Source organism: Podarcis pityusensis (genome assembly GCF_964106645.2).
Source record: "Podarcis pityusensis genome assembly, chromosome: 3".
Taxonomy (NCBI): Eukaryota; Metazoa; Chordata; class Lepidosauria; order Squamata; family Lacertidae; genus Podarcis; species Podarcis pityusensis.
This window is the reverse complement of record NC_138026.1, coordinates 76,583,192-76,598,069: the sequence shown is the minus strand read 5'-3', so window position 1 is coordinate 76,598,069 and position 14,878 is coordinate 76,583,192. Positions and strand designations below refer to the sequence as shown.

Genomic DNA, 14,878 nt, shown 5'->3' with positions numbered 1-14,878 from the left:
AATATTGATTGAATTCAAGTACAGTATTTGAAAGAGATTCTGTTGATTTACTGAAGGGACCTGTAAATCCTTGTTCCCCATCATTCCCCCTTCCCAAACTAGCTGGGGGATGAGGTCCCTCAGCATTGATGATGGAGCCTCCCAGGCTGCTGGGATTAGATTAGATTCATTCAGTTTATGTATTGCTTCACAAAAAAGGGTCCCCAAAGAGATTTACAGGGACAGGATAAAAACCATTGGGACACAATAAAAATTCATTGGGAAACTTTTAATATTCATGATGTGAGTGCCCTGTCAGAAATTCCTGAGGAATTCATGGCTTCCATTGGTCTCTCCTAAGAAGATGCCCTTAACACTACTCTTTCATCCATACCGTTTGCGCTAGGCACCATGTTATCACCCTGTTTATTTTTAATCGGTCTTTTAATTAGCAGTAAAACACTTTTCTTGCTCTCTCTCTATCTATCTCTAATATTAGTGGAACACCACTTAAATGAGTGTTATAGCAGTATAACAGAAAAATGCTAATTTAGAAAATGCTTTTTTAAAAAATCATTTCACACACACATGTATATGCTTCCATACTACCTACCAATCTATCTGTGTGTGTGTGAGAGAGAGAAGTGGCGAAAGTGTTTTGGTATTAATAAAAAGATCAATGTATACTTCTTGATGCTTCTGTTGAAGAAGATGACCTCACTGAAGACCACATATTATTAGTGCAAGGAGCCACCCATCTTGCTATTTTATTAAAAGGGTTGTTTCATTTCTATAGAACATCATAAAGCGATTCCATAGTCCCCTACAGAAATCATCCTGCCATTTTATACTTCAGCCAAAAGCAAAATCTGAGTTGTTTAGTATGTTTGTCTTTTTCAAGCAGTTGTGCAAGGTCTTTCTTTTTCATTTTTAACAGGCGGATGGTATTACAGCCAACTACCATTAGGTGTCCTCTAGCAATAACAATTCCTAAAGACAGTGGATGCTCGGGTTGCGAACATGATCCGTGCGGGAGGCACGTTCGCAACCTGCAGTGTTCGCAACCTGCAGCGCCGCGTCTGCGCACAAGCGGATCGCGATTTGGTGCTTCTGCGCATGCACAAAGAGCGATTTAACACTTCTGCGAATTCATGAGCGCCAAAACCCGGAAGTAACCCGTTCCAGTACTTCCGGGTTCAGCGCAGTGCGCAACCCGAAAACGCACAACCTGAAGAGTCTGTAACCCGAGGTATGACTGTACTGTATAGAACTCCCATGTAACAATGGAAGCCCTGCACGGGTTAAGCTCAAAGGACTTTGATTCAGCTCAGTTTTACAGAGCAAACTCCCCAAACAAAAAAGGACCTTTGTTTGATTCTAGGAATGCATTCGACGCCTTTAAAAGAACAACAATAGTCAGGCTTTGAGGTGAAGAGGAGGACAAGAAGTGTGGAAGCATTTTTGCTGATGTGGACTATATATTTTTCTACCTTTTCCGTCAAAGCCTACAAACGTTGTGTCTGATGTTTGTCAATACACTATATTAAAGGAACCCGATGCGTGCCTCCCCGTACACATCTGAAAAAGGTGCCTCTCCCTCCCTGTTTTCGCTAGCAGTTCAGAACCGTCACAATTTTCTCTCCGTGCTCAAACACGCTAGTTCTTGGCTCCTCGCCAGTATAGGCAAACTACACATGCAATTTTCCTTTTACAGAACCTGGAGGCTGAGCAAGAGGGCACAGAGGTACGTGACTAAAACATCCGAACTTCCTCTTTCATAAGCCCATCACATGATGGAAGCAATTACAATTCCAGCCTTGTCTCTGTGAATTGCAGACGCATTGCCTCACCCTAGAAACCCGTCTCCCTCTCCCCTCTGCCTCCCTCTCCCCTCCTCTTTATGTGTAGGCAGCAGTTGCTGCAGCCGGCTTGGAAAGGATCCAATTTCACTCTGGAGAAAGAACGAGGGCAGAGGGTGGAAGACAAAAACAAAGATCTGTTTACTAAAAGTATACAGCTTCTTCGGGTGGGGGGGGAGGAGGAAGGCAGAGAACGCAGCTGACAAAGAATTCGGCAGAACAGAACATAAAAGGCATGGCGGCTTTGGAACTGAAAACAAGCCGCGTTAACTCTTGCCTGTCCAAACAAAAAAATGAAGCGGAGGTGGGGAGGGAGGCGGTGCCGCAGTTGCCATTTCTTTTCAGAGAAATTCCAGACGTTACTGATGGCCGTCCATTGTGAAAAGAAATACATTTCTCAGGGAGATCCCAGCTTCCCTGGTTAAACAGCGCCCGCACAAATGTAAATATTATATACTGTAGATGTGCCGGTTTCATTTCGTGTGCACACACACACACACAAAAAATGATCCTGCAAGGCTGTTTTATGAGGTTGGACAACGATCGCATTGTTTGACGGGGCCACGGAGGGGAAGGAGCGGGAGTGGGCGTAGATGACTGGCTCAGAGCTGTGCGGGGAAGCATAACTAGGCGAAGAAGGAAGGGCAATGTTTACGTTTCATCTAGCCTCGCTGGGGAGGCATCAGAGGGCAGGAAACCATTAACCCCTCATTGCACGGGCGGGGCGGGGGATCGAATTTCTCTTAACGTATCACCGGCTGCAGTCTCCTCCAGTTTAACAGGGAAGAGAATTGCTTGTGGGAAGGGGGGGGGGGCTTTGCACCATCTCTTTTGCACAAGTCGGCGTGTGTTCGGTTCCGGTAGCCTTCAGCAACCCCACTGCACTGGTTTGTGTGCTGATGGGATTGGCTGGCAGCCCTTGAAAACGCATCGACAGCATCGACTCTGGAAATCCCCACGGGAGTCCTGCCATATATAAATGATTGTGAAAAACAACACGGAACGTGTTGACTCGGGATTAAATGCCTTCCACGATATTTCGGAACAGGTTTATTAATGTGATCTAACGAGGTCAATAAAACCGAGGGTGGTTTGCTCGGGGTGGGTGGGGGGGAAGCCAAACAAACCCTTCCGCTTCATTAGGAAAAGCTGTTCAAACAGTAACTGCATTTTCAATAGCAACACAGCAGAAGCGTCAGCAAGATTCCTCTCCCCCTCGCTTTGCCAATCCAGTTGTAAAGATAATAATCTACACTCTGCTCTTCCAACTCACAACCAGCTCATTCCAGTTCAAATGAGTTTGGTTTTAAAAAAAATAATCTGCCCGGGGCGTGTTTGCAAAAAAGAAAAAGAAAGGAGGTCGGAAAGTTGACAGCTCATGTAACTGAGTTTGCGGATGGCGGAAGAGTTAATAGCGAAATACTGCAAATTCAGCCTGAAGGCCAGCGCGGGCTGAACTGCAGTTGCTAATCGGCTCACGCGCCAGGAGGGTCTGTAACCGTAAAGCAGGCTTAGGGTACGAAGAACTGCTGTTGTTGTTGCTGCTGCTGCTACTGCAGCAGGGAGAAATCGGTCTTATGGCGGCGGCGGCAGCAGCAACAGCAACAAAAATGTGCAAGCTGGCCAGGTTGTAGCACTCGGATCTGCAATGCCAAATCGTTCTCACACAACCCAGCGAAGTCTGAATGAAAGACGAGCGCTGCGCCTCGATTAAAAAGCGGCAGCAGCAGCAAAGGCGTGCAAGACCTAAGGGAGAGAGGCGCAGCACATTTCGCCATTTTGCACCCGTCCTCCACAGTAGCCTACAAGGAGGTTTTCATACTACCTTAAGTAAAAAGTTAAGCCTGGGAGGAAGGGAGCGCTCATCGCCCAGAAATAGCAGCAGAGAGGGCGGCGCTTAGCGCTGTGACGGCGCAGCGGCGGTGCTGCCTGTAAGTCTTTCTCCGTCCCTGGAATGTGCATTTCGTTAACAAGGCATCAAGTGCCAATGGCATAGAGTCACGTCTCCCGACTGCGGCTGCGCACGCCGAGTGTAGCAGAAGCCCTTGAACAAAATGCGAACGTCAGAGCTCCCTTCTCCCTCCCTTCCCCTTTGTAACCTACATAACTCAGCAACAGCAATACTGTGGGAATGGTGACCTAGACGCAAGAGTTTTAGGGAAACGCTTCCACTTTGTTTACTCGGCACAATCCCATGCGCGCACACAGTGACACTAACATATACACACACAGTAGGATCACGCCTTTTCTGCAGGGGAAACGGGTTTCGTTTGGGGTTTTTATTTTTGGGTTATTATTCGTATGTAAATACCGGATGAGCTGTTCGTGGAAGAAGGAAGAAGAATATCTGAAGGTTGCGCGGGGTGGGAAGGAAGCAATTGTTTGGAAAGTGTTACACGGAGAGGTGCGGGTGCACGCGCTCTACCTCTACCATCTGCGCAGCACACACTGCTCCTGTTTCATGGTTAAAAATACCAGGAAAGAAAACGGGATGTCCCCATTTCGGAAAGAAATTGCTTTTTCATTTTTTAAAGAGATGAATTCATAATGAACTTTGCTACCAGCAAGCGTAGCCAAAGCAGTGATGAAACATAATAGATTTATGAGCTTTGAGAATATTGCCTGCGTTGCAATACTAGAAACCGTCGCCCCCTCGCAGGTTTCTCGTGCCTCCCCCCCCCCGTGGGGTTTCTCTGGCGCAAGGGATTTATTTATTCCTATGCCTTGTTTTGTTACGAAATATAAATATTCCACTTGCTGCTAATTCCAAATAGAACACATGTATCGATCCTCTGCACTTACTTGGGAACAAGACTCGTTGAAATCAGTGGGACTTTACTTCCGAGTAAACACATAGGGTTGCGCTGGCAAATTGTACATGGATGACTAGGTCACGTTGCAGTCTTTACCGTAAGGAAGCGACTTTGGAAAAGCATTCATACGTCTTAATTGAAATAACATTTATATGGCAAGTGAATCAAATTATTTCAATGGTTCTCACTGTCAAGTTAGTATGCTTGGGATCGCAGCCTCAGGTTGTCTGATTCTATGCGTTCTTAGTGGTACTCTGTAGGCATGCTCGAGCCTACCCTTCTTGGAATTTAGTAGGACTTACTCCCAGGTGAGGCTACCATCTTATTCACAATTACCAGAGATGGTGAATGCAGTGGCGTTTACTTCTGAGTAGACATTTCTAGGATTGAAGTGTAAATATGTTTGCGATCTGAGTGGTGTTGGAAAAAAATTCCCCTCGGATTTACTTCCCAGTAAATCTGCACAAGGCTTTTAAAAAATAAATAAATCCTGATGCAACTGAAGGGAGTGGCTGCTCTCCGAAAGATTCACTCATAATCCTCTCACAATATCCCTTCCTGTAACTCGTGTACTATAATTAAGCCTTTTTACAGGGGGCGGGAGGAGGCAAGAGAAGATCAGGGGTTTGAGCTAAAGGGAGAGCTTTCCAATCTAGAGAATCAGACCCCGAGCGATTTGCCGAAGGTCACACGATGAGAGTCAACGTCGAAGCTCGAATTAGACCAAAGGATCAAATGGTAACCTAGATTCCCAAACGCGGCCATTGCAGTATGCAAAAAACCCGTTTGAAACAACAAGTAGTGCCATAATAATGCGACGCAAAATGTGCATTGGGGGAGGGGGGAGTCCAGCCAACATTACTATCATGCACTATCATGGAAGCCTTGCCTAGAAGAAGGCAGGAGAAGAGGAAGGCCCCCAGCTCCCCATTTTGCATCCATTCACATGCGAAAGCCTTGCCGCTCCCTCCTCCTCCCCCCTCCCTCCCTTCCTCCCGTGTGCTGACTAGAAGAGAGCTGGTTATTCTTGCAGCTCTTGTTGTCTTGGCAGAAGTTCAATGAGCAGCAGGAGGAGGAAGGGGGAGAGCCGAGCACGCAGGCGCTCCTGGGCACTGTCGAAGAATCGAGTCACTGGAGCAGAGCGCACCAGCGGCGGCGGCGGCGGCGGCGGCTTCTGGAGTCCCCGCCCCAATGCGAGTGTCTGGGCGGCCGGCAGCCGGCGGGCAGCGCTGTAGTAGCGAGAGCGCGGCGCGGGCAGAGCGAGCTGCGCGCTGTACTGGGGGGGTCGGAGAGCGCCTGGTTTGGGCGATGCGTCTCGCCGCGTCCCGGTGAGCGACTGCAGCCTGCGGGACTAGGAGAGCGGGGCCCGGGAAGAAGCTTTTCGCCCTCGCCCCGTCTTGGAGCGGCACTTGTCGGCGGCAGGAGGCGGCCGTCGGTGCAAGAGGCTGCAGCGGCTGCAGAGCGCAGAGCCTCCCCGGTGGCTCGCAGAGCAGCGGTGGGAAGAGGAGGCAGGGGAGGAGACGCGGGGCGCTCGCTGCCCCTGGACTCGGCCATGTCGTCGGCGGCGGTGGCGGTGGCGGCTGCCTCGCGCAGGCAGTCGTGCTACTTGTGCGACCTGCCCCGCATGCCCTGGGCCATGATCTGGGATTTCACCGAGCCCGTCTGCAGGGGCTGCGTCAACTACGAAGGCGCCGACCGGGTGGAGTTCGTCATCGACACGGCTCGGCAGCTCAAGCGGGCGCACAGCTTCCAGGAAGGCCGGGCTGCGCCGCCGCCGCCGCACGCCAAGCAGCAGCCGCCGCCGCTCAGCGCCAAGGAGATGCACTCGGCCGCCGTGGCTGCAGCCGAGGCGGCCGCCCGCGCTCCGCCGCAGCCCCACGAGCGCTACTCTCTGGCGCCCGCCGCGCCTTCCGAGCGGCCGCCGCGCCTGGGACCCGAGTACGGAGCGGGCAGCCGGCAGGTCAACGGCATCCTGGTGCCCAACGGCTTCTCCAAGCCCGAGGAGCCGCCGGAGCTCAACCGCCAGAGCCCCAACCCGCGGCGGACGCACGCCGTGGCGCCCACCTTGGTGCCCCTCATGAACGGAGCTTCACTGCCCGCCGCCATCAACATTAACAGCCGCGCTGCGGCGGCCGCGGCGGCCTCCTTGGCCGCCATCTCCGGAGCGCCCACCCCGCTGCAGGTGTCGGTCTCGCAAGCGCAGCAGAGCCAGCAGCAGCCCGGGGAAGTGGGGGGGCACAAGCGGCCCGGCTCGGTGTCCTCCTCGTCGTCCAGTAGCGGCGGCGGCGGCAGCGGAGCCAGCGACTTGGAGGGCAAGGACAAGGGCCAGCAGCAGCAGCAGCAGGCGCGGGGCTCGGCGGACAACTTGGAGCAGCTCGGCGCGGAGAGCAAAAGCCGCGCGGCGGCGGCGGCGGCGGCAGCTAGCGCCGAGCAGGAGTGGATGGGCAAGCCCAAGACCGTGCGAGACACCCTGCTGGCCTTGCAGCACGGCGGCCACGCGGTGCCCTACGAGAGCAAGTTCAAGAAGGAGCCCGGCATGGCGGGCGGGAGGCTGCTGGGCTACGACAGCAACGGCGCGGTGGCTAAGTCAGGTGAGCTGCGCTGAGGGGGAACTGGGGAGCGCGGGCTGGGGGGCGCGGGCGCGCTCTTGGCCTGAGCAGGGGGAGGGGCTGGCGGGGGGTTTCTGAGGGAGAAGGAAGGGAAACACTCCCCCCTCCCCCGCGCTCCGTTCCCTCAAGGAAAAGACGAGCCAGGGTCGCCATTTCGGCCCAGCTTCCTGGTGCTGAAACCCCAGCGGCGTGCTTGGTGTAACATGGATGAGTCAGGGCTCTTTGCTGACAGACACTGACAGAGGGTTTCCCCTCCCTTGCCCTGGCCGCATTCTTTCGCGAAGGGAGCTGAGGCGCGCAGGGCTGCTCCGAGCAACAGCAGACATTTTCCTGAGCCAGGCGCCATATGTTCCGCATATGCTCCGAGGCGCTCGCTTTGGGCGTGCAAATAAGGAGGATGCAGGAGTTATCTGGGCTCGGCAGATCCCGCGCCCCCCTCACGGCTGCAGCTCGGCTGGGGCATAGATTTGCCTTGAGCCTGAATGGGCTCGGAGCGAGTGGAAGATTACCAAGCTGCGAGCGGCTCTTTTGGCCGGCAGCCAGCGTGGGAGGGTGGTACAGTGTGGGCACATTTGAATGCATGCAGCATGTACTGTAGTGTAAGCGCTGGCACGGCGTGTTCACATGCCGAGCCCCAGTCCCAGATAAGCTGAATTTACTGGGGGTTTAAGCTGGTTTGATCCGTTAGAATTCAGCGAGCAACTTGGCCTGAATCCCAAGTGCTTGGCTTGACTGGGCTGTGTGGCATCTTGACCCTGCCGCTTTGCACACGTTTTCTGTGGCTGTGCTGCTGCGACACTATATCTCCTCTCCTGCTTTGCTCCGTAGGGGCCCGGGCTGCGAGGAAGAGAAAGCCTTCTCCAGAGCCTGAAGGTGAAGCTGGACCTCCCAAAATCAATGGCGAGGCGCAGTCATGGCTACCAACCTCCTCAGAAGGGATGAAGATCTCCATGGCAGCTGCGTCCTTCATGTCCCCACCGCCGCCAACCGCTTCGCCTCATTCCAACCGGACCACGCCACCCGAGGCAGTCCAGAACGGCCAGTCCCCGATGGCAGCGCTCATTTTAGTTGCAGACAATGCTGGGGGGAACCATGCCTCCAAAGATGCCAACCAGGTCCACTCCACCACCAGGAGGAATAGCAGTAGCCCGCCCTCGCCATCCCCTATGAACCAAAGAAGGCCAACCCGGGAGGTGCAGAGCCAAGGGGCAAATGCCGTAGGGATGGAGCCTGTGCACCCTGCCAGCCTCCCAGACTCTTCGCTGGCAGCTAGCGTCCCCCTGTGCTGCACCCTGTGTCACGAGCGCCTGGAAGACACCCACTTTGTGCAGTGCCCCTCCGTCCCATCCCACAAATTTTGCTTCCCTTGCTCCAGACAGAGCATCAAACAGCAAGGAGCTAGTGGGGAGGTCTATTGTCCCAGTGGGGAGAAGTGCCCTCTGGTGGGCTCCAATGTCCCTTGGGCCTTCATGCAGGGCGAGATTGCAACCATTCTTGCGGGAGATGTGAAAGTGAAAAAGGAGAGGGACTCTTGACTTTCCCAGTTTCTCAATGCAACGTCAACCTTAACATAAAACTGCTTGAATTGTATATATCTATAAATACCTATAAATATCTATATATATATTATATATATATATATATCTCCAAGACAAGGGAAATGTAGACTTCATAAAACATGGCTGTATAATTTTGATTTCTTTTTTTGAATACATTGTGTTTCTATATTTTTTTGAAGACGAAAGGTATGTACTTAATGTACTTTTTCCCCTTCTTTTTTTTTTTTGTTATAGCAATTATTTGTTGTGCTTCCTTGGTGAGTTACTGTTTTCAGTGTAGGCTGTGACTTGCGCTGCTTTTTTTAGAGAGCACTTGGCAAACCAGAAATGCTTCTAGCTGTGTTCGTATGCACTTGTTTCTTCTTCTTCTTCCTCCTCTCCTTTTTTTTTTGTTCTTTCTTTTAAATGCCAAATACATCTGACATTGTAAAGAACGCCTTACTGTTGGTGGTTCCTTATTTTTTGCCCTCACTAATACATGCTGGAGGCATGCAGGTTTTAGAGATAACATGGCATTAAAGGTGTTCATAGGATTAAAGTGGGAATGCCACTCAGTCCAGTCCAAAGACAGGTGAGAAAGCACAAGGGGTTTCATTTGGAAACATCATTCCCTTGCTGCTGCTGCTGCTGCTACTGCTGCCAAAATGGCCAGATTCTTCAAGTAGTTTTGTTTCCATAAGGAAGTTGCCTTCAGAGCATTATGCTAAGTGAGGCGCTGTTGCATTAGGAATTGGGGAGTTGGTTTTTTTCTTAAAGGCAGAGTTGACCACAGTTCAAGAGGTTGGTTGTAAGATTGCAAAACTGCATTTATTCAATTTCGTAATGTTCCTGCAGAATTTTTGTGATAAGTTAGTTTATTGTCTAACTGTGCATTGGTGCAGACAGAATAGCACTGCCATTTTTTTAAAAAAACAAATCCATACCTTTTCAGCACCATTTAACATCACCACTTCCTCCATGTTCATGTGGAAAACTCTGAAGCAGATTTCTTTATTTTTTATTTACTTAATATAGTGCAGGTGGGCTTTGATCTTGCTTATCAAGTATGAGAATGTTGTGATTGTTACTACTGCTGACATGTTGCCAGGTTGTGGCAGATAACAGTATGGTAATAACAGCAGCATATGAGGCTTTTACCTGGCTTGCCTATTACGGCAGCATAGAGATTAGTGAAAAATTCTACCTGAAATTTCATAATACTTGTGTTGGAGAGAACTAATTCTCATCTAAATGGAACAGCTTGGGATTTAAATCAACTCCAGTTTCTTGCCTTTTAGACTACTTTCAAGAATTCTTTTGTAAAATTATTATTTTGATCACACTTTTTTTTTTTTGCATCAGACAGCAACATTTTTAATCAATAAATCATCAGTTACTAGAAATAGTTAAGCCTTACTGTAGTGATTCTGTGCTGTTTACAGTTGTGTTAGCAACACTGCTGTGCAAGCCCTTGTGCTAAGTGTTTATAATATGTCACATAGACTTGTTTGAAGCAGAAAGATGGTTATACGGTCCCCATCTCTGTGGCAAATAACACTATACATTTGATGTTGAGAGAATCTGTTCAACTAGGTTTAACAGTTTTTGATGCTGTTGGGTCAGACTGTTCTTATGTGTTAATGTTCAGACTGCTATTGAATGCAGAATAGATTTTGGTAGGCTTCTTTTTTTTAATGGTCATGACATTTGGAAATCCAAACTGCACATGCACAGTAACCTTTCTTTTTTGAAGTGTTTTAAGTACACCCACTAGCATTGTGTTCCATATTACAGGTCAGTGTAAATTAAATAACAAGATTTGCATGATAAACCAATTCAATGCTCTTTAAAATGATAGAAATACATATAGTGCAGACTGGTGTCTTATGTAAACACATGTTTAGACAGTTCGAGAGGAAAAAAAACGCACATATATACAACTGTAAAGGATTCTTTGGAACCACTATAGTCTGTGGAAATATGTATTTAGGCACTTTATTAAAAATTGGATTTTGAATTGATAGATGGTAACAAGTTCTTAAGAATCTCTTTGACATGATACCTCATGTATTATACCAATTTGTATGGAGAAACTGCATTCTAGGTAAGAGAATATCCATACCAAAATTTTCCTGGAAAGTTTGTTGTGATGTCTTGGCATGTAGTTCAGATTTGAGCTTCTTAACTTGAAGTGGGGATGATAGTAACTTTTTTCTTGCTAAGACTATTCAGGCATGTCAAGGTATTGAAAGGCATTTGATCTAGATCTCCAACAAAAGCTCTTTTACTACACTTATATCCTGAATAAGTGTCTTCATATATTGTAGCCCAGTAATATCACTGTATGTTCTTTAAAGTAGTTTAAATAGTGGGAAAGTTTAGGCCTCGTCATACCACATGATGACAACTGGAACACATTTCAAAGCTCTCCACCTGTTCAGTCAACTCCTTCCAAACCTGTTAAGGTGACCGGTTCTAACATGCATTATAAATTCATAATACAGAAACGTCATAAACTAGTACATGATTTTTGGATCAATTGGGCCTATTGTAATTTTAGTTTGTTTCCTGACAAGTTTATGACATCACCACAGTGGATCACATTATATTTACTATATGTTTTCTTGGCTACAACGTTTTTTTTAAGTGCTTTAGCTGCAACAGTACTACCATTAATCTCTGATAATAATGCAAACCTTGATTCCATTGCAGCTAATGTGAACCGAGTCATTAATTTCAATGGAGTTAGGCTTTGCACCCTTACTTTTTTGAAGTTTTTAATGGTGATAATTTGTATAGCAATAAAGCAAAATGTTGTTTTAATGGAGAGTGTGATTGTCAAAATCTCACCTTCATTTACACTTTTAAGTTACTTTTATTGAAATATCACCTGCACTATGCTTTCATTGTTTATAGTTACTAAACTAACACATTACTATTTTTTCCTATTATTTTTTATCTTTTGCATTGAATAAAATGAAACTAGGAGCTTTAAACACTTTCTGCGAGTTTTTGTTACCCTTTTCATTTTTTAAAAAATACTGCAGCTACTGAGGTGCATGGTAGCCAAATCAACTGGATTTTTAAGAGATTGCTCTCTTTTGCTAGACATAAAAACAGAACCTAGGCTAAGAGCAGAACAGCAGCGTAACTGTAAGTGTACTATTTTTTTTTTTCAGGAGGGCTGACCATCCTCCTGACATAAAAGTAGAAAGAAGCCCAGCAATTGTATGGTGGTCTATAAAGCCTTGAGCTATGTATCTTGTGAAATCACATTTAGGAAGAGGTTTATTTGGGAGGGTTCTCCCAATGGCTTTTTATGGTAACAGGATCCTGGGAAATTTTCTCTGTACTAGGGCCAAAGCCTTCTCACCTTACTACCAAGAAGAACAGACACAGTGTTCTGCTGACATGATAGAGTCATTGAGGGCAGGTGATTTCACTGTCTACCTTACAGCTTTGCAAAAGGTTCTTTTAGCTAGAGGTGTTAAACCCTAATATAAATAACAAGGCTGGTGGCAAACAGCTATCCTAAGTATATGCAAGTGGAAGAATCTTTCCTTGAATTCAGTCCAAATAAATAAGTTTAGCACTGAAATGCTGGCTAAATATATATAGCATTGGGGTACTTGACTTTCTCCTTGCAATAATGTGGTATGGAGAAACATGAACTACTATGCACAGATGCAGCCTAGATGCTCCCAATCAAAACAAGTACCAAGTAGAAAAACTATTTGAAACGTTACTGGTTATGTACAATATTGGGAAAGGCTAAGGTATGATTATGATATATTATTCTTAGTTTTATGAGAACTGGATATTTTAATATATAATTTAATTATTTAAATAGGAATTCTGCATGAGCACCAAATACAACACTCTGCAGAGGTATAAGGGGTTGCAAGTTGCTTAACACTAAAAGTTGCACTGTTAAAGTGCGGAAATGAGTTCAGCTAAAGATAGTTTACACAAATAACCCAGTCAAAATGTGTTTTTAAGTCAATGACTTCAGTGGGACTAAATTTGTTTTAAAAATTCAAGGGCTCCTGCACTTCAGACTGAACTGAAAAGTTCCAGTTTACAGTTACATGATATTCTTTGGCTGATGGTGTATATGCAATGCTATAAATAATTAAATGGTAAAAAGTGATACAGGTATAAGCCGATGATTTTTTTTTTTTTAACTTTAACCAATTGCATTTATGTGGAAAGGTTGGCCCATTAATTTCAATGGGGTTGCTTCTGTGGTGCGACTATTTAGGACTGCATGCATGGAAAGATTTGAAAAGTAGTTTATTTAAAGCTTGCCCCTGCCAAAGACTGCAACTCTAGTTTTTGTTAGTTTTTTTAAAAGACATTAGCAGATGAGAGTTCTAATAAATAGCTAGGAAGTGTATGAAAGCAGTGGGGTGAATTGAATGGCCCATTATTACCCACTCTTAGTAGACCTACCTGTATCTGAGATTACAAAATAAAGGCGGCTGTAAAAGAAACTCTTCTTACCGTTACATATAAAAGTGCCCTTGATTTTTATCAAATCTACTGTTACAGGTTACTGGCCAGGCAAGTCAGATGTTTTTCAAACTCTTCTTGCTAATGGACAAGGTTATTTAGAGATAGAGAAAAAATCCTGCAGGCAGCTTATAAAATAGTTTTACTTGGTAAAGGGTAATAGGTTTCTCTTCCTAATTCTTGAGTGTAGATGCGTAATCATTCAGAAAACGTTCGCTGCATCTAGGCCACACGAAATCCTGAGTCACCCTCATTTGCTTGCCTTTGTTCAAGAACTGCAGATTGAGAGGACACGCCTTTCCTCAGTCATAGACCAAGGTCAGGCTATTCTAACAGATGAATGGAATACATATTTATCCATTTCATCATTCCAGACTGGAGCTGGGACACTTGGACTATTAACTCATTGACTGTCTTTGGTTAAGCTGTTGTCATCAGAAATCCTGATAAAGCATTTTTTTTTTATCATGATAGTTTTATCTTGAACAAATTCCTAACCTATAAGCGACACTTTAATATCATGCAACAAGTTGAACAAGTAATGTGTTTTAATATATATATATTTCTCCTCGTTTTAAATTACCACAATGCTTATACAGTTTTACTGCACTTGGGGGGGACCATAAATAATCAGTGTCACATTTATAAATTTATAAATACTTTTCTAAGGCTTTCACACAATTTAAAATCCAATCCTTAAAGTTCTATTTTATGCACATTTCTGTAGAAGCAAGTCTTGCTGGATTCAGTGCAGCTATTACTACAGAAACTGGAAATGGTTTGGGACCTGCAGCATGGCACCCCAATCCTGAAAACAATTTGTCAGAAAAAAGTCCTCTGTCCAATTGAATTTACAAGCTCATATGGCAGATTTGATAGTGGTGCAGATTACTTCAGAAAGGCATATTCCTACCTCCCCCACCCATGTGGTGATATGCTAATTGGAGTGTAAAGCAAAGTGTATGCTAAGCATATTCTTGGCTTAACAATTTCAGTTACGCACCTTGTGACTGCAAATCCAATTTATCTTAGAATGCCTGGGCTGCAAATTATACATAGAAATACGTCCTTTTGAAAACTGGAATTTACTTGTGTACATTTAGGGTAAGATTGCCAACACAAAGAGAATCTGGGCTTCCCCAACCACCCAGTCCTAGACACATTTATGCGGCATGAAGTTCAAATGCTTTCAATTAAAACTACTTCAAGGACTGCAATCTGCTTGTGCCATGGAAAGTTAAGAGTGTGGCATAAACCTGAGGATTTGTCTTGTCTCTTCCTTAAGCACAGTGGTGGGGGAAGCCATCCTCCTTTAAGGAGATGCATCTGAAATAAAGACAAGAAACAAGAGGGAAGTTTTCCTAATCCCACAGTGCTGCTGACAATCAGCAATTATGAATTTTGCAGGTTGGGAGGTAGTGGGAATAACAGGGTGTAGGGACTCTGCCTAGTAATTCAACAACAACCAGCTATGTTTTTGTTTAAAAAATAAGCAACTCAGATGAATCCACCTTGGAGTGAGTCAGATCATTAGTACATCTAACTCGGCATTATTTACTCTCTGCTGG

General features: G+C 46.2%; 1 protein-coding gene across 1 annotated transcript; it reads left to right on the top strand.

Moving 5' to 3' along the window:
- The first annotated feature begins 4,565 nt into the window (after window positions 1–4,565).
- On the top strand, window positions 4,566–12,948 carry IRF2BP2 (interferon regulatory factor 2 binding protein 2). Its single transcript, XM_081000004.1, has 2 exons — window positions 4,566–7,242; window positions 8,089–12,948. The coding sequence occupies exons 1-2, from the start codon at window positions 6,204–6,206 to the stop codon at window positions 8,793–8,795; spliced, it is 1,746 nt and encodes a 581-aa protein (XP_080856130.1). The 5' UTR covers window positions 4,566–6,203; the 3' UTR covers window positions 8,796–12,948.
- The last annotated feature ends 1,930 nt before the right edge of the window (window positions 12,949–14,878 follow it).

Excerpts from the sequence above, each read along its gene's own strand:
- IRF2BP2 (XM_081000004.1), top strand. The coding sequence starts at position 6,204 with ATGTCGTCGGCGGCGGTGGCGGTGGCGGCTGCCTCGCGCAGGCAGTCG. Across the intron at positions 7,243-8,088 it reads CGGCGCGGTGGCTAAGTCAG|GGGCCCGGGCTGCGAGGAAG; the intron begins GTGAGCTGCGCT and ends TTTGCTCCGTAG.